This window comes from Gadus morhua, chromosome 19, assembly GCF_902167405.1.
Source record: "Gadus morhua chromosome 19, gadMor3.0, whole genome shotgun sequence".
NCBI classification, from domain to species: domain Eukaryota; kingdom Metazoa; phylum Chordata; class Actinopteri; order Gadiformes; family Gadidae; genus Gadus; species Gadus morhua.
In genome coordinates, this window is record NC_044066.1 from 19,242,954 (window position 1) to 19,266,953 (window position 24,000).

Here is a 24,000-nt window from a genome sequence, read left to right on the forward strand (position 1 = left end):
ACTGAGGCACGCACACACACACGCCTGGCGGACATGAACACATCTCTGTGTGGGCTCCAGCCCCGCCTACGAGTGGAGAGAAGGAGCAACAATGGTGGAGAGGAATGATAGAAAGGTCAGGAGTGTTACAGCAGGAGGAAATAGAAGTGAATCCCGTTGGCCTTCAACGCGCTATGACAGGAAGAAAAATATAGATGTTCAGGAATTCATATCCCAATTATTGTATAGGCCCACGGTACACATCTCAGAACGGGCAAATGGGAGTCCGGCAAGTTGTATTCCTCTGAAAAACCAGGCGAGAATACTGGGAAATGTATTCTCTGAACAAGCAAATGATTATACTGGGAAAAGCGAATTTCATTTACTTTGCTATGTTTATCGGTTGTCATGAGATTAGAGTGCTTTGGAAATGACAGCAAATTCGCTCTGATCAGAGGATAGCAGAGAAAATAGAGATGAACATACAGACTGGATTCTGAGAACGGACAATCGTGGGTCTTTCATAAACAAAAGAAAACATTGGCGGAATAGCGGAGACGAAAGTAAAGAAGGGAAAAGGAGAGACGAGAACGGAAGAGAGAATAGAGTAAAAGAAGAAAGGAAAAGAGATGAAAAGAGACGAAAGATAATAACAGCAGAGAGAGAGATCACTCTCTGAGAGAGTGATTAACGCGATGCAAGCAGAGAACAGAACCAAAGAGAAGATACTTAAAGAGGAGAGGAGACAGGAGAAGATGGAGTAAATGTGCACAGAAGAGAACATAAGGGAGCCGGATCAAACAGAAGCGCAGAGAAGAGTGATTAACATGTGGGGAGAGACGAAGAGGAGAGGAGTAGTGTGCATCCATGTCTGTGTGTCTGTGTGTGTGTGTGTCTGTCAGTGTCTGTATATGTGCACGTGTGTGTGTGTGTGTGTGTATGTGCGCATGTGTGTGTGCCTGTGTGCGTGAGTGTGTGTGTACGTGTGTGTGTGTGTGTGTGTGAGTGCATCAGCATGTGCATGCGTGCGTGCGTGCGTCGTGTGCATGTGCTCGTGTTCGTGAGCGCGTACGTGCGTGTGTGCGTGCGTGCTCGCGCGTGTGTGGGCTGTCACCTGCGTCGGGCCACCCCCCCCCTGCCTCCCTCTGGACTGATGATGTTGGGCACCGAGTTCCTGCACGTGCGCGGGCTTCCGTTGGTGAAGTGCACGGGACTGGCGCGCACGTACGCCGGAAACTCCTGGAGGGGTGAGAGTGGGAGGGAAGTGCAGCGAGTGATTAGTCACTTGTTTAGGAGGAGGGGGAGGGGGAGGGATAATTATGCAGATGAGAGCAACATGCCAGATGAGAGGTTGGTGTGTGGTAACGAGGAGTCACAACGCGAGAGGAGGCCCCGGGCCCTAAAGTGTGTGTGTGTGTGTGTGTGTGTGTGTGTGTGTGTGTGTTTGTCACTTCAACCAAAACCCTCAAGGGACTGGGTCAATTAGAGTGCCCCCCCCCTCACCCCCACACCCCTCTATCCGTCGTTCCTTCCACAAAAATACAAAAATAATAAATAATTCCATATTTTTTGTTTTTTAACTGTTCTACCCGAACAATATTACTACCGTTTTTTTTTTTGCCGTCGTTATGTTTTATGCTCTTGTGTTCGATGATATCGGCAGAAAGTTGGATTATTTCTTATTTTACGACATCTCTCTATGGAAATGTCAATTGCAATTTCAGCATCAGTATAAAATATTCAGACAGAAAAAATAACGATTTTGTGTGTACGTGGGGACATTTCTCGGTGGGCTTACCTGTATTCCCAGACTGGACTTCATGAGGTGGAACTGGTCCACCAGCTTCTTATGCAGAGGCCTCATATCCTGAGGGACGTACTTCTCGTGCACGGCCAGACCGTACTCCAGGATGTGCGCCTGCAAGTCAACGCGGAAACCCTCTCGGTTAACATCAAACGGGCTGATCGGTGCGTTTATCACGCAGCATCGTTCTAGGTCAACGACAGCGCTGTGCGGTGCTTTGTATGTATCAAGGATTATTTATTCAACAGAAAACATGTATCTTAGAGCGGCGATGCGTGTATAAACAATTACGGGAAGCAGGAACGATCTGATGCAAAATAAAGAACACGCGTTGGACCCCGATCGGCGGCACGCGTAGAATAAAATGAATCTGACCTCAATTCAACACAGAGCGGAAACATACGGCTAGTCTGGCTACTCTGGGTGCTATGGAGAGTGCAGTACGGGGGTGTAGAGGGAGGGGGTTTGACTCCCAGATGAAACGGTTCTGGCTTCGAAGACCAATGTGTCCACGGCCTTACCTGCGGGCCTCCTTGGGCCGCATGTTCGAACTCCTGGCTGCTCCTTAGAGACCTGAGGCTGAATTCACTGGAAGTCTCGTTGGGTGAGCGCATCGGCCGAATAAGAAGAATAATGATCCCAGGTAAACGTTAAAAAGCCCGGCGATAGTTTTATTTTCACGTTCGTATATTTTTCTTTCGGTTGATACAGGTCGAAACTGGATTACGTGCTGGATCTCTTCTCTTCATACAAAGTCGATTCCGATAAAGGTGTCCGCTAAATTATTAAAAAGTACACAACGCTAAAAAAAACTGAAGCAATGTTGCAACCACGCGTGGTCTTCTCCACCACTGTTCTGCCTGGACCGAGGTCCCCCCGTAAAGCCCCTATAGGGACCCCCCAGGGGCCCAACCCCCCCCCCCGCCACTGACCTGTTCGAACATGAGCTCCCTCAGGCGGGTGATCTTGTCCCCGTCCTCTGGGTGGTTCATCACGTAGTCCTTCACGAAGAAGGCCTGGGCGGGACAGGGAGCATGCGCAACATCAACCTCTAGTTGCTTTGCACACACACATTGAAACTTTACCCACAGACGCACGCACACAAACACACACATACACGCACACCGACATAGACACTGAATCTTTACATACAAGCACACAGGCACATTGAATTTTTACAGGCACACACACACTGAATCTTTACACGCATGCATACACACAAACAACCGCAGTCCAACACAGACACTGAATCTTTGCGCACACCCACACACACACTGATTCTTTGCACACACACACACACACACACACACACACACACACACACACACACACACACACACACACACACACACACACACACACACACACACACACACACACACACACACACACACACACACACACACCAGGTGGTGGAACGATGAGATTTTTCTGCACTGCAGTTTGTCCTGGACTCATATTAGAGCACAGCGAAGTGAATTAGTGCCTTGCCATTAGTGTGTCTGTGTGTGTATATATAGAGCGTGTTATTGTGTGTAAACGCTCGCTGGGCGCATCCACAAACGGTCGGCCTTGTTTTAGACGGAATGAGATTAGTCTTCGTAATCGCACAAAACGAGATTCAGGAGATGCATTTGTTCTGCTTAGACATAATGAGTAAGTGTTTACACATAATATTCCGCCTTTTTTTTCTTCCACAAATATTTACTCTTCTAAAATGATTGTCAAGTGGTAACGACTTCTTGAAACAAGGCTTATGCATCTATTTCATCCAATCAGAAGTGTTTTCAACTTTAGCCCAATCACATGAGATCTACAATTATGTCTTTGATTAGAACACAGCTCTTTCTTAAAATGCCTGGTAGCAGCTGAGCCTTAAGTGAATAGTGTCTGACACCACTACCTCAACAGCACTCCATCTGACTCTCTGGCCCGAGTAAAAGTTACTTCACAAGAGAAAGTCATTGTTGCCACCAATAACATGCTGTTTTACAGTGCTACTATCCATAACCCAATACTTGACACACACACACCCACACACACTCGATTATAATGAAACGATTTTTTAAAAACACTGAATAAAAAAACGTCAACGGATATAAGAGGGGGAAGATGCACCAAATCGGCAAGAGAAAAACGAGAAACCGATTCCGGAATCTTCCCTTGAAATACTCTGGGAGAAAGGACAAAGGAATACAAATAAGGCGAAGCTCAAGGAAAAGATCAGGGTGGCTTTCAAGGACCAAAGACAACCTCCAATCTCCAAAGAAACAGATCCGGTCGCGCGGCAGAGGGGGACAGAGAGAGAGACGTGAGAGGGAGAGAGAGATAGAGAGGGAGAGAGAGAGAGAGAGAGAGAGACGTGAGAGGGAGAGAGAGATAGAGAGATAGAGAGGGAGAGAGGGAGAGACGTGAGAGAGAGAGAGAGAGAGAGAGAGAGAGAGAGACGTGAGAGGGAGAGAGAGATAGAGAGGGAGACGTGAGAGGGAGAGATAGAGAGAGAGAGAGAGAGAGAGAGAGAGAGAGAGAGAGAGAGAGAGAGAGAGAGAGAGAGAGAGAGAGAGAGAGAGAGAGAGAGAGAGAGGGAGAGAGAGACGGGAGGACCTCCACAGCTTCAAAGAACACACACAATCAGAGGTTCCAACCGCATAGCCACGTGCCATCACTTCCTGTCATGCACGTGTTGTGTGTGTGCACGAGCAAACGCACCCCATCAAACACTCACACGTGGATGGGCACATGCATTCATATCCCCATCCCACACACTCACGCAGTTTCACACACACACACGAAAATAAATGCACCCACCTAGACACTCACGTGTGGACACACACACACACACACACACACACACACACACACACACACACACACACACACACACACACACACACACACACACACACACACACACACACCCTCTAATCTGTGAATGACAAAGTGACTGTCTGTGGCCTGTTGGCCTTTCTGTATCCAGCTCTCCCTACCTCGTCTGCTGATGCAGATGTCATGTATTGACGGCCCTAATAAGACACCTGATCTTTTGTGACAGGAAATGACAAATCCTCGCACACTAGGATTATCGGAAACAAAATGGCAACCCGTCTTGTGACTCGTATTGTTGCGCATGAAAGGCGGGCCTTTCTCTTTTAAATGTTTTTTCATTTAACGGCAGAAAGTATTTTACTGAGAGGTGCCCAATGAAATTTGCGAAACCTTTAGGGCGCGATGCATCAATAACTGAGTGGAGTGATGGAGATTTCTCATCTGGGGAGACGGGGTGAGGGCAGAGGCATAAGGACGTCACCATGGCGAATCTCATCTGTAAATCATTATGGGATGTCCAATTAGGAATGAAGCACCAAAGAGGGGGGGGGGAATAAATCAGACAAGATCCCCTCCCCCCCAAGGATTTCTAAATCAAACCCAAGCTCATAAATCGGAATATTAATAAATGCAGTTTCATTTATGTATTATTTTTTTTATAGTTTGTTGCGGGGCAAGACGCCACTGCTGTCAATCCGTTATCTGCAAATTAATGAATAGATTTATGTTTGGCGGGTTACCACGGGCATCCATATTTTTCTAATGTTTTTCCCTAGAATAAAAAGAGCATTGTCGGGTGTGCCGGGGTGATTCGCCTAGCAAGCAGATTAGCAGTTCAGACTTATCTCACTCCATTTACCATGGCGACTCACGCTGTGATGCTAACCTGGAGCCAACTCGGTACATAGCAGGTTAGCTCTGAGATAACCACGCCCATGGCTGCCATTCCAACATGTTTCGAACGGCGACAAGCAACTGCATATCAAAGTTCAAAGCTTTATTGGCAATTCCAAAATATATGTAAGACACACAGAGGAATCGAAATTGCGTTTGTATCCCAAAATTATTGCATTCCAAGCATAATAACAATCAACCTAACCTGACGTGTCCAAATTTAAGCGATTGGGGATTTCTACATACAGATGTGTTATCCCATGCCAAAAATAGGCTGTTTAAGAAGTGATTTATGTGACACTTCTGAACAAAGTCCCTTTGTCAGTCTTCGGAGCGCAGTTTGTTCCCTCTTAACGGTACCGTAGCGTAGCCACCTCACATAGCGGTGCCGTATCCAAGCCATCGTGTGTGGAACCCCACAGTTTTCCCCAAATTTAACATCACCAACAAAGGAGAAGAAATCTGTGGGATTACTATTTATTGGAATGAGTCAGGCCGACACACTCTCACTCACACACACTAAGATAAGGAGCTATAACGGATAACACTAAAGACCCAACACGATTTAATCCAACATATAATCAAATGTAACAGTATCACCTGTGATGCGCTTTGCATGTGCCAATCCATGTATAAATCACGACATAAAATCCATAAATAAGCAAACTGGTCCCAGTGCTACACCACACAAACATTGAGGCAAACGCAAGACGGCGTCCACTAGTTCCGCAGGGCTGGCCTTTCTCTGAAGTATACAAAGTATACCAATACAAGCACTGATGGTGGCTTTTGAAGCCCATTTTCCAGCTCTGACCTGTCCGGAATCGATTGAACTTGTTCCTTGAGATTGAACATGCTGACAGTCCAGCGAGAAGTCCGCTTGAGTCGGGGCTTTGATTTAACCGTATGCTAGTTCATACCTTTGAGTTAGCATTAGCGTCAGCGCTAATGGCCCGGCAACAACAAAAAGGCCTGTCGCTTGCATCGATCCGAATCAAAACGACTATGTCGCCCCCCTAATACAATGCATACTGATCCTTACTAAGTCTAATCTTTAGCGTGATGTCTAATGGTGTCGTTTTTCAATATAATAATGTTTAGGATAAGGACCGGTTTTCATTTTTTTCCCCGAAGCTCGTAAGGCGATTTCTCTGGAGAAGCGTTATGTTGGACACACACCAGAATATACACACACGTGGATGCACACACAGATGGAACTCCACACATGCTCACAGTGTCTTTCACACACACGCACACACAGACACACACACAGAGACTGAGAGCCTGCCTGTGGGAAAGTTTGGTTGCTACGCGACGTGGAGAGTGAGTCTCTCCGTTCACACACACACTTGGCTGAAGGTAAGTGCCATCTTATTGAGTAGATTATTTCTTTTGGAGCATTTCTTCTCTTCAGGTTTTGTCTCTCTGCTGTCCTTTTTCCAGAACATACTAAACCCTTCTCCTGCTACACTAGCACCACACCGATTCAGAGAAGGAGGGATTAGCGTTCTGCGAACCACCGCACGCGATGCGCAGATCTTCTTACGGAACACAATTGCACTTTGTACTGTTTTTGTTTCCTTCATCCCTTCTCTACAATCCCGGGTAATTTTCCAAGGGTAATTTTCCCGTCCTGTTTTCTTTCCCGCTCTGTTTCAGGAGCTTACGCATCCCGCTGTCGGTTATCCTTCGAACCCCAACCCTCATTCCCCAGGATGCGCCAGTTGCTTCTCTAAGTTCCATCTTGGCATTACCTTCGCTGCCACCCCCCCCCCATCGTCCTCGCATCAGTCTGATATCCATCCCCGGCCTCCCGGTTAATTTCCTGCCCCCCTATCAGCCATCCTCCCGCCCTAACCCCATCATGCATCCATCCATCAGGACCCTAATGACCTTCACTCCCGCCGCTGCCGGCATCCGTCATCTATTCGTCTGGATCAGCTAATTCACCCGCCAACCGGCCGCTCTCGTCTACCCCGTCGGATGGCGTCGAGCCAGTCCTCCACCTATCACATCCATCAGCACCCACCCACCCCTCCCTCCCTCCCTCCCTCCCTCCCTCCCTCCCAGTCCCTGCCCCATCGATGACACCCTGTCTGTTTGTTTTGCCATCAGACCTCCCTTTTCTTCTTATACACACATTAAAGGCTTAGTTATGGTTCCGTGTTGACGCAACCACGCTAGGGCTGAACTAGGGCTCCGCGTTGACGCGTTGCGTCATCGTGGAACAATAACGAAGCCTTAAGTTCCCGGGCTGTTTATTTAATCTCTCACCTGGTAACCTAAGAGGGCTTAGGTCATGCGTCTTAGTCCTCCAAACATCCTCCCCTCTGTAAGCCCCCCCCCCTCCCCCCCACACCCCCTTCTGGAATCAATCCACCTTTCCAATTCATTTATGGATCTATCCGTGCTTTGACGCACCGATCGATCATCAATCACGGATCCATCCATCTCTCCCTTCCCCGCCACCCGTACCATCATTCGTCTGCCCCGCCATCCTTCCGTGATGCCATCCGTCTGTTCAAGTCACGAACGCATCAAAATCCTTGGTTTATGCACCAATCAATCATCGATCATTGATCCCGCCCTTCCTCCCTCCCTGGCCGCCTCCATTTTCCTGGAACCGCCCGGACCACCACCCATCCCCAAAACCCCCTCAGTCCATCCATCCTTGCCAGCCATTCCATTATTTTCCGGCCACTCATACCTCCAACCCTCTCTCCAGCCGCCAACTTCATCCGTGCATCCTTCCCTCTCTCTATTTATGGACATCTCCTTCCATCAACCGTTCACCCATCCATAGCTCAATCCAGACACACCATCTATTGATCCATCCATCTGTACCCCCATCCAGCACCCCCCCCGTCCCCCCCTGTCCCTCCCTACCTCCTGGTAGCGGGCCAGACCCCCGTTGACGGCGGCGTCCACCACCCCGTTGAGGCACATGGTCAGGGGGTTGACGTTCTGCATCTGCCGGCTCTGACACTGGCTGATCAGCGTCCGCAGCTGCAGGTTCTTGTTCTCGATCACCTCGATGGCGTTCTCCAGCGGGCTCACCTCCACCTGGGGCAGAGAAGATCAAACGAGGAAGGGGGGTGTGAGGGGGTGAGGGGGTTTTATCAATAGCTAGCACCTAGCTACAAAATGGCTACCACCGTCCTAGACACAACACGTCTCGCAACAATGAACTGAAAAAAAGGAAATAGTTAACAAGGATAGTTACTAACTAGTTACTAACCCTTACCCTAAATAGGGTTGGTTAACCCTAACCCTAAGAATGAGCAATTACCCAAGAAACAATTAGCACCCTACCACAGAAAACACAAGCTCCGAGCCTGAAAAACATGCGCACTATAAAACACGAGTACAAAGCCGTAGAAGGATACATCTTGACTTCAAACGTCGGCCTCTTGTAATGGTAAACATCCTATAGTACGACCTCTCGCCTGCTCCTTAACAGCTCGTCTCCGTGTGATAACAACATAGAGACGAGGGGCTATGTAGGATAACAACAAGTCCCCTGAAGGACTAAACAGGGAAAACACGCTCAGATGGACAGCCGTGTCTTGTGCGAGCCTTTAATCATTTATTCTCCAGCATACATCCAGATCTTAAAAACCAACACTGCTCATTATTTTCTTCCCGGTTCTACTTCCTTGATCAATTTTACTTTAGCATAACAGCCGTCGAATAACGGACACGATCCATACTTTTACACCGCGGGCTACGGCAGTATGCCAGAGCGTACACGTGCGCGGCTTACCGGAGGGGATAGGGACGAGGCGACGGCAGCTGGGCTTAAAACGGAAATAAAACAACAAGCAATTCAAAAACTCCCACTCCTCTGAGATACGAAGGGAGAGCTGAGGATCTGACATTCAGAGCAGACGAGGGGATTTAGCAGGCCGTTGAGGGATGCCTCCCCCATCGCCCCCCCCCCCCCCCCCCCCCCCCCACCGCCACCCCAAACCACCACCACCAGCCTCGATCAGTAACAGCCGTCAAACATGACATAAACACCGCCCAACTGCTAAAGACTGACAGCAATAGCTGCACATTTCGGATTTCAAAGCAAAATAAGGGAAGGAAACGTATTTCCGGGGGGTTTATAAGCGGGGGGCTTTAGATTTGTGTAATCGACACACACTCAATAAGGGCCTTGATCCCAAAAGGATGACGTGAATACGGCTGATGTGATTCCAAGAATGTATTATCTCTGGATCGTATTTTTACATGGAGTATCAATTGTCGGCTGAAGATGTAGCAAATCGAGCCCCGTTTCAAAGCGATTCGAGTTCTGAATCGTTAGTAATCTGAACAACCGACTGCGTCTCAGAGATAGTGACGGAGTTGGTGTCTAATCCCGCGGGGAAGCTCTGGCGGGAGAAGCCATTTTGCCCGTAAAGACATGAAGGTCAGTTGAATCCAGTGAACTGCTGTCAGTTTGTCGAACAACGCGCTTTACACCTTCAAATATGAAAGGCCCAGATGGCTTCATGGCTAACGGAAAATACTGAAGACCTTGGACATCTCTTACATAATAATATGATACTGTTGGCAACAAGGCAGTATTATAGAGTAGCGATGGGTCCTCGAAAAAGCTCAGAGCCGAAAGCTACTGTGCTTGATCCCTGATGTCAGCTGCCTACCTTGGGGCCCACTCGAGCAAGTATGGGAGAAATTAACCATTACCTTTTATATTAACTATGAGTATTATCAGGCCTATATATCATATAGATACATTAATAGTGGAAAGCAGCAAAATCACCTCTGAGTTCATAGGAGGGCCTCACACGGCGCCAGAAAGTCCGGGGCCAAGGCGTACTGACGTCCGCCTATTGTTTAGATTAACTGCGGATGATGACCACATACTTAAAGGAATGTATGGCTGACCGGCCTTACCATAAAAGGCGTTCTTATGTGTGCATGCGGGGGGGCGGTCATACCATATGTAAAACAGCTTTGTTGGAGAGAATAAAAAGACCGGGATCGGATGACCCGGCAGAGTCTCGGCTTTGTTTGCGGGTAACAATAAAGTCTCTGTCAATACTCCATCCGGACGCCCCGATTCCTCATGCTCTCTTAGTTAGTTGAAGTGATGGAATTCGGTTATTTCGTACCACACAAGAGGATTTGATCCCTACAGTGCTTCTCCGTGGCATATATGGGACTTCAAAATACGCATCTGAAATCCCTTTTAAGTTTCACGCCTTCCCTAAATTCCTTTGCCGAATAATTCCATCCGTACACGAGTCGTCCACGGATGCTGCTTGCTACATAGCAAGCCTTAGCATTAGTGTCTGAGTTATGTTGAGTTTCAGTTGGTCATCTGGATACAGTCGGGTTGTTGGGGCGTTGTAGTTTCTTACCAACTCTCTTTTGTCCACCTCGAACCACCTCGAGATGCCGGGTAGACTCTGCACCAGAGTGAGTGTCGTTCTCTCCACCCATAAGCTCTGCAGGGAAGGATAAAGACAATCACGCGCACACACACACACACACACACACAAACACATGTTCCATACGAATGAGCTTCAGTGAACACATTTATATTGGGTGTACAGATAGGGTGTTATTCAACTGATTATATTAAACATTAACCCACATTTGTAGCTCGGGTATGAATGAACTTCAGAGAAACAGAGGGCATGCCGCCTCACTAATCACTGCTGTAAGGTATATTATTTGAATGCAACACACCATGTATCTTTGTCTTAAGGCTAAACAACATAATTATCAACCAAGCGATCTTACAAGGTCATAAATGAGAACACTTTCTCTACAGCACCGAAACTAGCGTCAGCAAATTATAGATCATAAGAGAGACCATAATGTATATATGCTATGATAATGTATAAGCTAGGCCTTCTCACCATTATAAAGTCAAGGACAATTTTCTTGAACAACTGTTTTTTATCTGGAGGTACTGACGGTAATTGATGTGTAAACTATCAAAATATGATCGATATTTTAGTGGTGCGTTCCTGGTTCTTTGATAAATCTGGTGATCTTTTTAATATGTTCAATATTTTAGAAATTAAGGATTTGTTATTTTTCCTTTCAGTCAATATGGTGCAAGCAGCGCAAATGGTTCTTTAATTCTTAATATATCCATGATGACAATACTTACACTTATTGATTTTAATGTGTTTGCCAACGGTGAACAACAAAGAACAACACAGCAGCATAACAAGACAGAACGAAAACCAAAAAATAAAAAGGACGATGTTGTGCGATTTGTTATTTGCCAGCTAACACCCTCAATCGCTTGGGTGGTGGAAATGATCCAGTTAAAGTACTCTGCGATGAGGCCATCACACCTTGTCGCGGTAATTCACACCACGTCACGATGCAAAGGATTCTTATCACACATGCTGCTCACAACCCAAGGCGAGAAAAACTTGTGTGTGTGTGTGTGTGTGTGATATTTAAATATCAAAACAGCTGTATGAATTGTGATATAACGTGTTATACTAGGATTTTATACAGCAAGAGCTAACCTTGTTGGAGGAAAAACATTTGCTTGTGTATATGTAAATTTGTATGGTACAAATGATTGTAACCAAAATATGGTGTGCATATGAGATGAGAAACGAATGTGGTGCAAAAATTGACAGGGGAATTTTCGGTGTGTATGTGTGCTTGTGTGGGGGAGTGTTTCAGAATCGTTGTGTGTGTCGAAGTTGTTGCTGTGGATATGTGTGTGTTTGGGTATGTGGGTATGTGGGTGTGTGTGTGTGCGTGTGTGTGTGTGTGTGTGTGTGCGTGTGTGTGGGTGTGAGTCTGTAAAGTGTAGAGCTAGCATCCAAGTTTAATTAGCAAACTCTGGATTCACCATGAATAAAACATACCCCTTCTATAGTGTACTTATACTTGATACCTGAACACCAGTTCAAACCACCCCACCTCCCACCAGAAAAACCAATCGATGCGAAAGGTAGTGAGGAAGAGGAGCAGGAAGAGGAGGAGGAAGAGTAGAGGGCAATGAGAAGAATAAAAATAGAAAATGGAGGCTCTTGGTTTCTATAACACAGAGTGTGAAATACGGAAGGAATAAATTGAAAAAGTAGATACAAGGAGAGATAAAAAAACAACAACTATTGTTTCTTCGAAAAAGTAAACGATTTATTTACCGTTTAAAGTCCCAGTTGTGTTTTTCGTTATCACGATAATGTACGAAGCGGCGGCTACGTGTTCGGCGGGAATCGTCACGACGATAAACGACACAACAAAGCGATAAACTGTATTCTCTTTCTTCAGTTGGTGATTCGGTTTGACTCCCCCCCCCCCCCCCCCCCTCTCTACCACACACACACACACCCACACGCAGACGCACACACCTCCTCCCCTCCCCTTACCTTGAACTCGTTCTCCTTGTCCTTGGTGCCTTTGTGGAACGGCCGATCGTAGCGGAAGCGCCAGATATGGTTGAACTTGTAGAAGCTCTTGATGTTGTCGGGCACGCCGTCCCGCTGCAGCACGTCCTGGCTCTCCGGGATCGGGGTCACGGCGTAGATCTGCAGGTCTGGGGGTCCCCGGGAAGTCAAGGCCGAAAACTAATTGCCTGGGTGGTGAGGGTGGGTGCCCAGGAATAACCGAAAGGCGAAGGGAAGATCCGAGCGAAGTTGGACTGTGGACGGTCTAGACTCACACATGATGGAGGAGGAGAGATTTAACTAAGTGTAGATAAAACTGGGCGGATATGCAGACGCAGAACGGGAACTAGGTAGATAAAAGGTAGGTGGGCGTTTAATTTAATAAGCAGAGGAGGTGTGTAGGGGTGTGTGTAGGTGTGTGTGTGGGTGTGTGTGTGTGTGTGTGGGTGTGTGTGTGTGTGTGTGTGTGTGTGTGTGTGTGTGTGTGTGTGTTGCAGAACGGGTGCTCTGACAGAGTGGGTTACAGCTTTCCTCACTGAAAATTGTAATTAGTTGAAAATAAATCTCACAGACAGACACACACACACACACACACACACACACACACACACACACACACACACACACACACACACACACACACACACACACACCGAACAGACGGCCTTGAAGAGATTAGCAGGTATTTTTTTCTTCACATTCTGTATTCATTAGAAAAAAAACATAAATTAAAGAATACATATTCATCATTTCAATGATGATTTTCAAACCAGAAATAAAAGTGTAAACCAGGTGAGGCTTAAGAGGCAATACGGCTCCACCACGACTGGCCTGTCCTTCAGTGGCCCCTACTGTACCATCTTCCCCCCCCCCCCCTCCACCCCAGTGGCTCCGTTAACCACAGGAATATGAATTAGCACAGCTAGCCCCCCGCGCGCTATTAGCATGCATGAGCGCGCGCCACCGTAGCCGAGGATATTGATGTCCGGGCGATACGGGGGAGATCGTATTGATCGAACATTACAGGCAGACAACATACATGAGTGTTAGCGCATGAGTTTATCTGCTGCCCCCCACGCAGACACACACACACATGGAACACACGTCCTAACCCCCCCGCCTATAAAGACACACACGGACGGACGTGGACTCGCGTACCAATTCGTGTGCAGTAATGCACACACGGTCGCACACAACGCGCAGACGCACACACACACACACACTTCTCTGCTCCCCTCTCTCCCCTCTCTCCCCCTTACCCTCCCCCCACTTTGTAAATCTAGCGTCTCCCTCTTTTTATCTCTCCCTCACTCTCTTCCTCACTCTCTCCTCCACACACTCTCGCTCTCTCTCCCCCTCTTCCTCACTATCCCCCTCTTCCTCACTCTGTCCTCCACACACTCTCTCCTCCACACACTCTCTCTCTCCCCCTCTTCCTCACTCTCCCCCTCTTCCTCACTCTGTCCTCCACACACTCTCACTCTCCCCCTCTTCCTCACTCTCCCCCTCTCTCACAGTGGCCTTCCCTTCTCAATCCTATTCCCATAAAAACTAAAATAAAATGGTTGAAAGCTGCAAGAGATGTACAGCACACGTGTATAGGTGTAAAACCAACACACACACACACACACACACAGGTAGGTCCTCACAAGTATAGTAAAACAAACACACACACACAAACAATGCCAGCCTTCAAAAAGTGTGTGTGTCATTCATTTTTGTCCTCGCAAGTATAGTAAAACCACCACACATTCTCACACACACACAGACACACAATGACCTGCCTTCAAAAAGTGCACTCAGCTATTTAGTTAATTTCTCTCACCGTCTCTATTAACTCTCTAAGTGAGCCAGTCTGCTGCTACCTCGCTGAACGGCGGCCAGCAGCTGTCCCCTCCACTGGAATGGATAATCCCAAAGTGGCCGTGGCACACACAGACCTACAGCTGAGCACTTAGCGTGTAGCACGGCCTGGTCCTTCGTAAAACTCATGCTGCTGAGTGATGACTGTTGAATGGACCTGCACGGGGCACGACGTCTGCATACCGTCCCCGACTCAGGCAAAGCATGAAGAATTGTTGTCTCCGTGTGTGTGTGTGTGTGTGTGTGTGTGTGTGTGTGTGTGTGTGTGTGTGTGTGTGTGTGTGTGTGTGAGAATGTTTGGTGGTTCTACTATACTATACTTACCTTTTGAAGGCTGGCATTGTTTATTTGTGTGTGTGTGTGTGTGTGTTCATCTTCCTATACTTGTGAGGACCAACCTGTTTGTGTGTGTGTGTTTGTGTGTGCTTTTACAAATGGAGTTTTTTATATTAACGCACAAACTGTACGCAATGCAGCGCACTTGACATACACGCCTTCCGGCATGTCTCTATGTATGTATGACGTGTTGAGGATGCATGGATGTAGACGGGTGTAGAGCAAAGGTCCAACCCTAGTCAGACTCAACGCCTGCAGGAAAGGCAGGCAGAGCTCAGAGCCACGTGTATGCGTATTGTGTATGTCTGTGTGCCCCATGCATACATAAACATGCATACTAATGTGAATACATTAAGCTAACACGAAGAGCCAAGGATACACTGGGCCTCTGCCTGGTAGATGGTTTGGTCGGGCTGGTTCACGTGCTGCATGGCTATGGCGTAGGGGAATTCGTTGAGCATCCGCTGCTGAAAGGCCTCCAGCCTCTCGTAGTCATGGCCACGGCACACAAACTCCTTGTTCTGCAGCAGCGGGGAAGATAGCGTTAGATTGCCCCCCGGTGGCTGTCGAGTGCAACAGCACGGTCGTGTTTTGGAAAAAATGTGGATTCACTTCAGATGAACTTGGTCGGTTGGCCGGTGACATCAGGCGAATTTTCTGAAGGGGATTTGCCTGATGACACCTTGAGGTTTCTTATCGAATGTCAATCATGCGCGTTTTTTTGCTTTGAAAAAGAGGAAAATACGGAGGGGTAGAAAGTGACGTGGGGAGGGCCTTGGAGTATCTTACCCGTAGGAAGAAGGGGAACTTCTTTCCATAGAAACCCACTCGGAAGAATTCAGGTTCTAGCCTTTGCTGGTCCATGATTTTGTCGTAGAGGGACGCTTCCATCATCTGGTGAAAGCAACAGAATTTGTTTTAAAATTTGTATTGATTCCTTCAACGTTGACATTTGTATGTCTTGATTCAATAGCTATAGTCCGAACACCACAAGAGTTTGGCCATTGTTACGTCCAATGTGAAAATGCGTCTTCGATACAGGAATGTTTTGGGTTGTAGTTTTCACATCCACTTACTCTCATCTTGCTCAAGTTCCTGTAGTCATAGAAGGACTCATATTGGTCGGCCAGCTCTCGACACAAGATAATCCCATTCTCCCAACACTGAAAAGAGAACACAGAGACACACACACACACACACACACACACAAAAAACACACACACACAAAAAACACACACACACAAAAAACACACAAATGGTCACAACAGTAATTTAAACCTTGCTGCATCATCTCACAAGATTGGGTAAACCTTGAAACATTTCCATACATCACACTTTAAATTCCATCACAATTCCCTCCTCTAGATGGCAGTAGTGAGCCGGGGGGAGATCAATACGACAGCGGACGCTACCCTGCGGCCGCGGCCCCGGCCCCGTGCAGGTGCGTGTGGCCCCGGGCCATCTCTCTAATTTAATGAAAAGCTTTGTGTCCCCGCTGCTCTTTGGTCTGCGGGCGGCGGCGCCGGAGCAGATGGCGGCAGTTGTGGAATTATGGCCGCGTTTGACCGTGAGTTATGAGGGGGAAAGTGTTCTCCGTAATCACGCGGCGCTACGTCGTTTTAGCAGGAATGCTGAACAGTCAAAAGCTTCTTTTAGGGGTTTTAATATTGTTTTATCTTTTCGTCCTTTTACCAAGATCTTCTGAACTCCCTCCCCCACCCTCCTCCTCTCACAAGGGCACAGCTGGAAGACTGGCAGTTGGGATAACGAGGCTAAGTGAAAGGCACGGCACAAACGGGAACAAAAAGACACCGTCTCCATGGCAACCTGAGTGTGGCTCCCGAGGGGGTAGCGACACTCAGAGACGTTAGCGTTAAGACGTGAACGAACATAAAGAGCCGGAAAACGCGCCCATTAACGTTCCGACGGCGTCAATATGTCGGAAGTAATTCATTTTGGAATCGCAAAATCGGATTGTCCTCGTTTACTTCCTTACTATTTTGCTTGTCGTTCAAAGCGACTTACAGGGGATTCAGATGTGATGGAGCAGGTGGGGGATGGAACACCTTGCTGATGGGCCAGTAGGGTTCTAACCCACTAGGTTTTGGTTGGGAATCTAACCCAAGGCTAGAAGTACACCCTAAACACAAGACTATCCTAGGTTAGGGGGGGGGGGGTGTGGGCGTCCTGTGAAGGATAACAACGGGATAACGGGCTTCGAACCGAGAATCTGTTGGCACGGAGTCAGACCTCCTCGCCACAAGTCTACCGCGACCGCGATAGACATCACTGAGGAGCAGGTATGGGGGTAAGGCCATTCTACTCAAGGATAACAACGTGGGGTGCACTGCAAACCCAGTGTCATTCGGCCTGGGAGTAGAACCACTACGGGAGGCAGGGGAGGGGAACGGTACTGACCTTTCCCCGGTCGAAGTTCTGGACGATGGTGAGGTGGAGGCACTCCTTGCGTTGCCACTCGCTCTGCATGGGGTAGTTGAGGAACTCCCGGAGCGGGCGCTCCGACCACTCCAGCAGCTCGTCGTACAGCAGGAGCGTGTACGAGGCCTCTGTGACGCGCGCACGCACACACACACACACACACAGACACACAGACGGAGACAGACAGACAGACACGCAAACACACACGTGCACACAGACACACACACACAAGCACGTCCGAAGTGCACGTGCGTGAATGTGCGTGAACATGCACACACAGACAAACAAGCACGTCAGACAAACACACACACACGCACGCACGCACGCACAGGGACACACCAAACACACATACGTGCATTCATGCAGATTCAAGCACAGGAATGGACAGACACACAATCACACACCAAACACACACACACACACGCGCGCGCAATACAGCGCGCCAGGAACACAGACACAAAAACAAAAATATCGAGTGAGTCATAGGAGCATAACCACGGCCAACACACCAACAAACACCCACCCCCACACACACACACACACATTGCCTCAGCGAGATACATCCATAGAAAAAAAAACTCCCTTAAGCTTGCACTAGAGGCTACGGTGTGGGCCGCGGTCGACTGGCGTCCGGATGCCAGCTCCGGAGACGCTGCCGTCCGAATCACGCCAATTAAGGGAGGAATTCCGCTGCCTGTCGATGAGACGATCCCGACATCCTATATAACGAGCGGCGGTGGTGGAGGAGGCGGCGGGGGGGTTTGTGTGGGGAGGGTAGCGGAGAAGGTATCGCGCTGGCAGGTACACCACCGAGAGACACAGCCCTCGGCTCCACAAGCTGGCCGACATTAACGAGAGGACCGAGGCAGACCTCCACTCCGACATTTGCAAGTCAGAAGGGGGTAGTTTATCGTTGACGCGGGACGTGTGATATATTGCATACGTGCAAACATGCATTCATTACATACACACTGTACGTGCACGTGCACGAATGGGTGCTGCTGGCTTACCGGTATAGTTCTGTGCTTTGAGATGCAAGTCGTACAGCTTGTGGATGTAGCGGATATACATCTCCTCCTTGTTTAGCTCCGTCTTGTAGAAGTTCTGCGGATGGAGTGGACGGATGGGGACATCAGAGGAAGGACAGACGGACGGACGGACGGAACGACAGACATGACGGATAAACAGACCGAAATAAAGACACAAACACCCACCCCCCAGATAGACAAGCACGAAACAAACAAAACAATTTTAAAACAAAGATGGAAGGGGACAATGGGAATAACGACATGAAGCAAGTATAAATATGTAAAAAAAAAGGTGAGACAGCAGCGGTTATATGTAAATTAGAGACGCATAATAATGAGGAGATGTAAATGAGAGATGCCTAACGTGTGTGTGTGTGTGTGTGTGTGTGTGTGTGTGTGTGTGTGTGTGTGTGTGTGTGTGTGTGTGTTTGTGTGCGTGTGACAGAGACAGATTGCACAGTGACAGAGGTGCACCAGCTATTCCTAAGCTGTTGATTAGCACCCGCTTCCGCTCCTGTGAGCCTACGTGCACTACGTGCACTATGTGCACAGGTGCCGTCTGCAGATGGAGGCCGTTACACAATGGGCACAAACAGGATGTGACCGGTTCAGACCACACACGCACGGACAGACGGCTTACCAACACAAAAGACAAACAGACAGCCGACCAGTATCGTGTTCATCTGCCTTGATGTATTCAGGCGGTGTGTTATTGTGTTGTGTTCCTGTCTTGTGTACGGTGTTAAAACGTGAGCCTGATTGTGTTTTTCAAATGTTTGAGGACAATACATGTCAATCAATATATCTGTAAGACACAATGTCAACAATATAAACAACATAATAGAGTGCCAGACTATTAAAATAAGGCAGACACAAAGACAAACACACAGACAAACACACAGACAGACGGACGGACAATACACCCACCGTAACAGAAAAACAGACAGACACACCTAGCTAATCAGACAGACAGCCTAACAACATAACCAACATGGAGACATACAGACATCACACCTAGCTATTCAGACACGCAGACAATACACCAAACCAATCAGACAGACAGACCACCAGACGCACACAGAGACAGACAGACCGACCGACAGATGCACGGACACAGACAGGTCATCCATGATGCACTGGGGGCCCGTGTCTCTGGGGGCACCTGACTCCGCAGGCCGGGCGTACCCGGCGCTAAGCTAAACGAGACGGATGGTGATTGGCCGTTGACTGATGACTCACCAGGAGGCTGACGGTGCAGCCTATCTTCTTGCCGTCCACCTCGCCCAGCTTCATGCAGTCCCTGAGGGTGGAGGAGGAGGAGGAGGAGGAGGAGGAGGAGGAGGAGGAGGAGGAGGGTACACGACTGTCACAATAACAGATGTCGGAGAGACCACAGTCTCAGGGCATTATTGTGTGTGTTGGTCAGTATGTGCACTTTTGCGTATGTCTGCGTGTGTGAACTTGTGTGTGTATGTGAGCCCTTTTATATATACGTTTGTGTATTTTTGTGTGTGTGTGTGTGTGTGTGTGTGTGTGTGTGTGTGTGTGTGTGTGTGTGTGTGTGTGTTTTCCCTACCTGTAGTCCAGCAGCCTCTCCATTAGACGCGTGACAGTGGCAATCAGAGAGATGCCACTCTCTCTCCATGTCTCTCGCTCAATCTTCTTTAGCAGGCTACACACACACGAACGCACACACAGAAACACACACACACACACACACACACACACAGGGAAAATGAGGCTCAAACACAGACACATCAGTACACTCACACACATACACACATGCACACTTTAACGGACACACACACCAAACACGCTCACACATACAGGGACTGACACAAACAAGTACACACATGTACACAGACAGGTACATAAACACACATGCACACACTCACGACTTATATGAAACACATATATATATAAATAAAAAGATATGTAAAATATAAATACAGAACACACACACACAAACATAAAAAAGGTCACACAGACATTTTAAATCTAACACATGTACGGACAATGCACACAAACACCAAGATATAGCCAAGTTCAAATGCACAAACAATATGCAAATCCCCCCCCCCCCACACACACACGCACACACACAAACACACTTTGCAATTCAGTATGACGAAGCAAAGTAAGAGGGCCAGACTGCAGAAAGAAAATGCAGGAAGAAGCGTAAGATAAACTAAAGAAAAAAAGGGCAAAACGAAAAAATTAAAAGAAAGAAAAGAAAAAGGAGATCACTGAATCAACTGAAACGTTGAAGGCACCTACACACGATGTTAGTTATGAGTTAAGCCAGAAATCTATCCATACGCAGGAGCTAAGGAAACCAGAGGGGCTTGAATGCACCAATCAGTGCAGCTCATTTTGGAATTTGGAAATCGGTTACCTCCGACTGCGACTCGACGAAGTGCTAAAAGGTTTTGTCGGCTCTACTGTCATTTCCTGCCACACAGCCCTGCCCACCTCACACAGACGACAACAGAGATAATGAAGGAGGCGGAGGAAGAGGAGGAGGAGGAGGAGGAGGAGTGTGCCTTACCTAGGGTACGGACCGAACAGAGGAATTCTACTCCGGGGCGCGGCAAGCATAGGCGGAACACATGGCCGTTAATAACGGGGTTAGCACCAACACACACGCAACATACAGGTTAGCTTGGAGGTTATGGCAGGGGGAGGTTAGGGGTTAGTGGAATTAGTAACAGGGAGAGAGAGCCAAAGAGGCTAAACGAAAACCATGAGCGATTTGATTATTGCGGGCTAAGGTCGTGAACCCCACAAGGGGAAAACGTTTTTGGCTCGGGTGTTAAGCTATACAGTATCCATCCAAGGTGTTGCCATGGGAGATGGATAATTCAATAAGATATAATGAGCACCAAATATCACTGGAACCAGAGCTGAAAAGTGGAGAATTCTTGTAAAGATTGAACCCAATCTGCAACTAATGTGCCGTTTCTTATAATGACGGTGATGGACCAAGAATAGGAATGGGACAATTATGCAAATATTGATTAAAAAAATGTAAATCTTGTCCGGCCTGTGTAACAATTATAGATGAAAAACCTACATGAGCAAGAATAAACATATATACGTATAAACAGGGATGAATATATGAATATGAATACAAAATAATACAAGCGACTTTTAAAGCTCAAATTAGGCTTTCCATCATGTATGTTTGATCATACAGGGAAAAAACGAATTATGGTTGCACAGAACAACATAGAAAAAAGCGAGGCTCTCGCACACACACACACACACACACACACACACACACACACACACACACACACACACACACACACACACACACACACACACACACACACACACACACACACACACACACACACACACACACACACAAGAATGCACGCACCGGCTCAAGCACATATGCACACTCTAAGGACCGCTGAAAACATGCTAGGTCGGGGCTTTGGGAAAACAGTGACGAGGCAGACAGGAGCGTTGCCAAGGCGATGGTGTGTAGACAATGGAGGTGTCTAGGCCGTAACTGTGTGCATACCAATGAAGTACCCCTTTGACACCAGTCGTAGTGGATTCAAGTCCAAAGCTTTCTTGCGAAAACACAACCTCCAGGTTGCGGTAGGTCGTACAACTTAGTATATGTAGATATGTATGTTTGGTTTTGTTTTTGTTTACATCGGTGGCTTACTAATTATCAACCCTATATCGTTCACTAGAAATGATCCGTATGCAAAAAGTGTCAATGTTAACTTTCGTATTTGTGAACATGAAATATGAAGAAAGACAGACACTGCTGCTTTAGTTGGAAAAAATTGCAATTAGGGTAAAGAGACGATTAAAAACAAAGTCAATCCCGTTGATCTAGAATACCAAAGGGCTACAAAACAGTTTATGTGCTTATTATGAGTAACCTCTGACCTTGGTAATCCCCTTGGTCACACCCCCACAGAAGGTGTTCCCAGGGAAGACGATGCGGGTGAGGTGTAGGAAGGTCAAAAGTGAACTGTCCGATTCGTGTGATAAACATTTCACAATGTGAATGTCCGTATGATGAAGGGAACTGGCCCCTTGGCAGTCGAGCTAGGTAGACTTTATGTATTGCTTCTCTTTCTAATGACAAATGTACTTATTGTAAGTCGGTTTGGATAAAAGCGTCTGCTAAATGCCCGAAATGTAAATGTAAATAGGCCTTGTCGAAAAACATTCTTCTGTTCAGCTGGATAAAAGCTAGTTGTTATTTCTTATTTATAACGTGTGGCCATGATGCTATTTTGAACTCCATTACCCATAAGGCTCTGACCCTCATCAGCTTCACCTGCAAAAAGTCACTTTGGACAAGACGCAATCACTAAGAATATAAACGTGAATGACTCACACATAAGTCTCCGAGCCAGAAGGCACCCGAGCGGTACAATAGGTAACCGTTAATCTATGCAATCAGAGCCAGGTTGACTGGCAGAAGGAGAGGCTTACATCACCTGCACGCTATGATGTAACTATTCTTAGTCCTCCGCCTCCCCACGCAGATTCGTGAGCTCAGAGCCTCATTATCACATACCATCCTTTATTAATTTATGAGCTGGCGTGTTGGTGACTCAGTGCAGGTCCTACTCTGACCCGGCATTGCCTAGTCTCTGGATGGGGCATCGGTTCATTTAGTTGTGTCCTCACGGGGGTATCATGGTCATGAAGCACTTGGGCAGTAGGTAATCGATCCTCGTCACATTTTGTTTGACGTGATCATAAACGCCAATACCCACGGTTAAAAAACAAAAAGACCCGTGTTCTCTGTTGTTGTATTTCCCCCATCTATATGACAGTGTGTGTGTTTCTATGTTTTTTGTTCTTTCTCACTTTGTTGCTACCACTCACGCATGCCAAGACTGTATGCACTCACAGTATTGTAAGATGTTGTTGCTAAAGCTGTCTAAATAATACAATTACTGATATGCTCTCTCTCTCTCTCTCTCTCTCTCTCTCTCTCTCTCATAACTCTCTCTCGCTCTAACTCTCTCTATTTCTGTATATATATAAATATATATATATATATATATATAATATTATGTAATGTTATTATTATTATGATCTAACATTATTGATTATTACCCCCCCCCCCCCATCTCTGAGACTCACATGCTGTTGAAGAGCTCCCGGTAGGTCTCGTCGCCCTTCCCCTCAGACATTAGGCTGTCCAGCTTGTCGATCAGCTTGGCCTCCACCTGTCAGCAGCCGGCAGACGGAGAAAAACACTCAGAAGAGAGCAGGGCATGATAATGATGATGATGATGATGATGGTGATGGTGATGCTGATGATGATGGTGATGGTCATTGTGATGACGATCGTAAACAGACGCTGGCCATGGGAAGCCAAAAAGGAGTGTAACAACCCGTGGTACGGGGTCTAATCAGATGGAGAACTGTTTATTTTATTTGACCAAGGGGATTATGTATTCGTATATCG

The 24,000-nt window shown here is 47.3% G+C and overlaps 1 protein-coding gene across 1 annotated transcript in view; it reads right to left on the bottom strand.

The window, feature by feature from the left end:
• The window catches only part of dock4b (dedicator of cytokinesis 4b), a gene marked incomplete in the record, with an annotated part of 107,908 nt that overhangs the window by 20,347 nt on the left and 63,561 nt on the right, over positions 1-24,000 (bottom strand). The window contains 15 exon segments of the mRNA XM_030341298.1: positions 1,094-1,218; positions 1,778-1,897; positions 2,716-2,799; positions 8,390-8,566; positions 10,873-10,959; positions 12,862-13,028; positions 15,458-15,599; positions 15,868-15,972; positions 16,155-16,241; positions 17,497-17,645; positions 18,528-18,621; positions 19,785-19,845; positions 20,122-20,217; positions 21,094-21,120; positions 23,673-23,758. Of these exon segments, the coding sequence (XP_030197158.1) occupies positions 1,094-1,218; positions 1,778-1,897; positions 2,716-2,799; positions 8,390-8,566; positions 10,873-10,959; positions 12,862-13,028; positions 15,458-15,599; positions 15,868-15,972; positions 16,155-16,241; positions 17,497-17,645; positions 18,528-18,621; positions 19,785-19,845; positions 20,122-20,217; positions 21,094-21,120; positions 23,673-23,758 (1,607 nt within the window).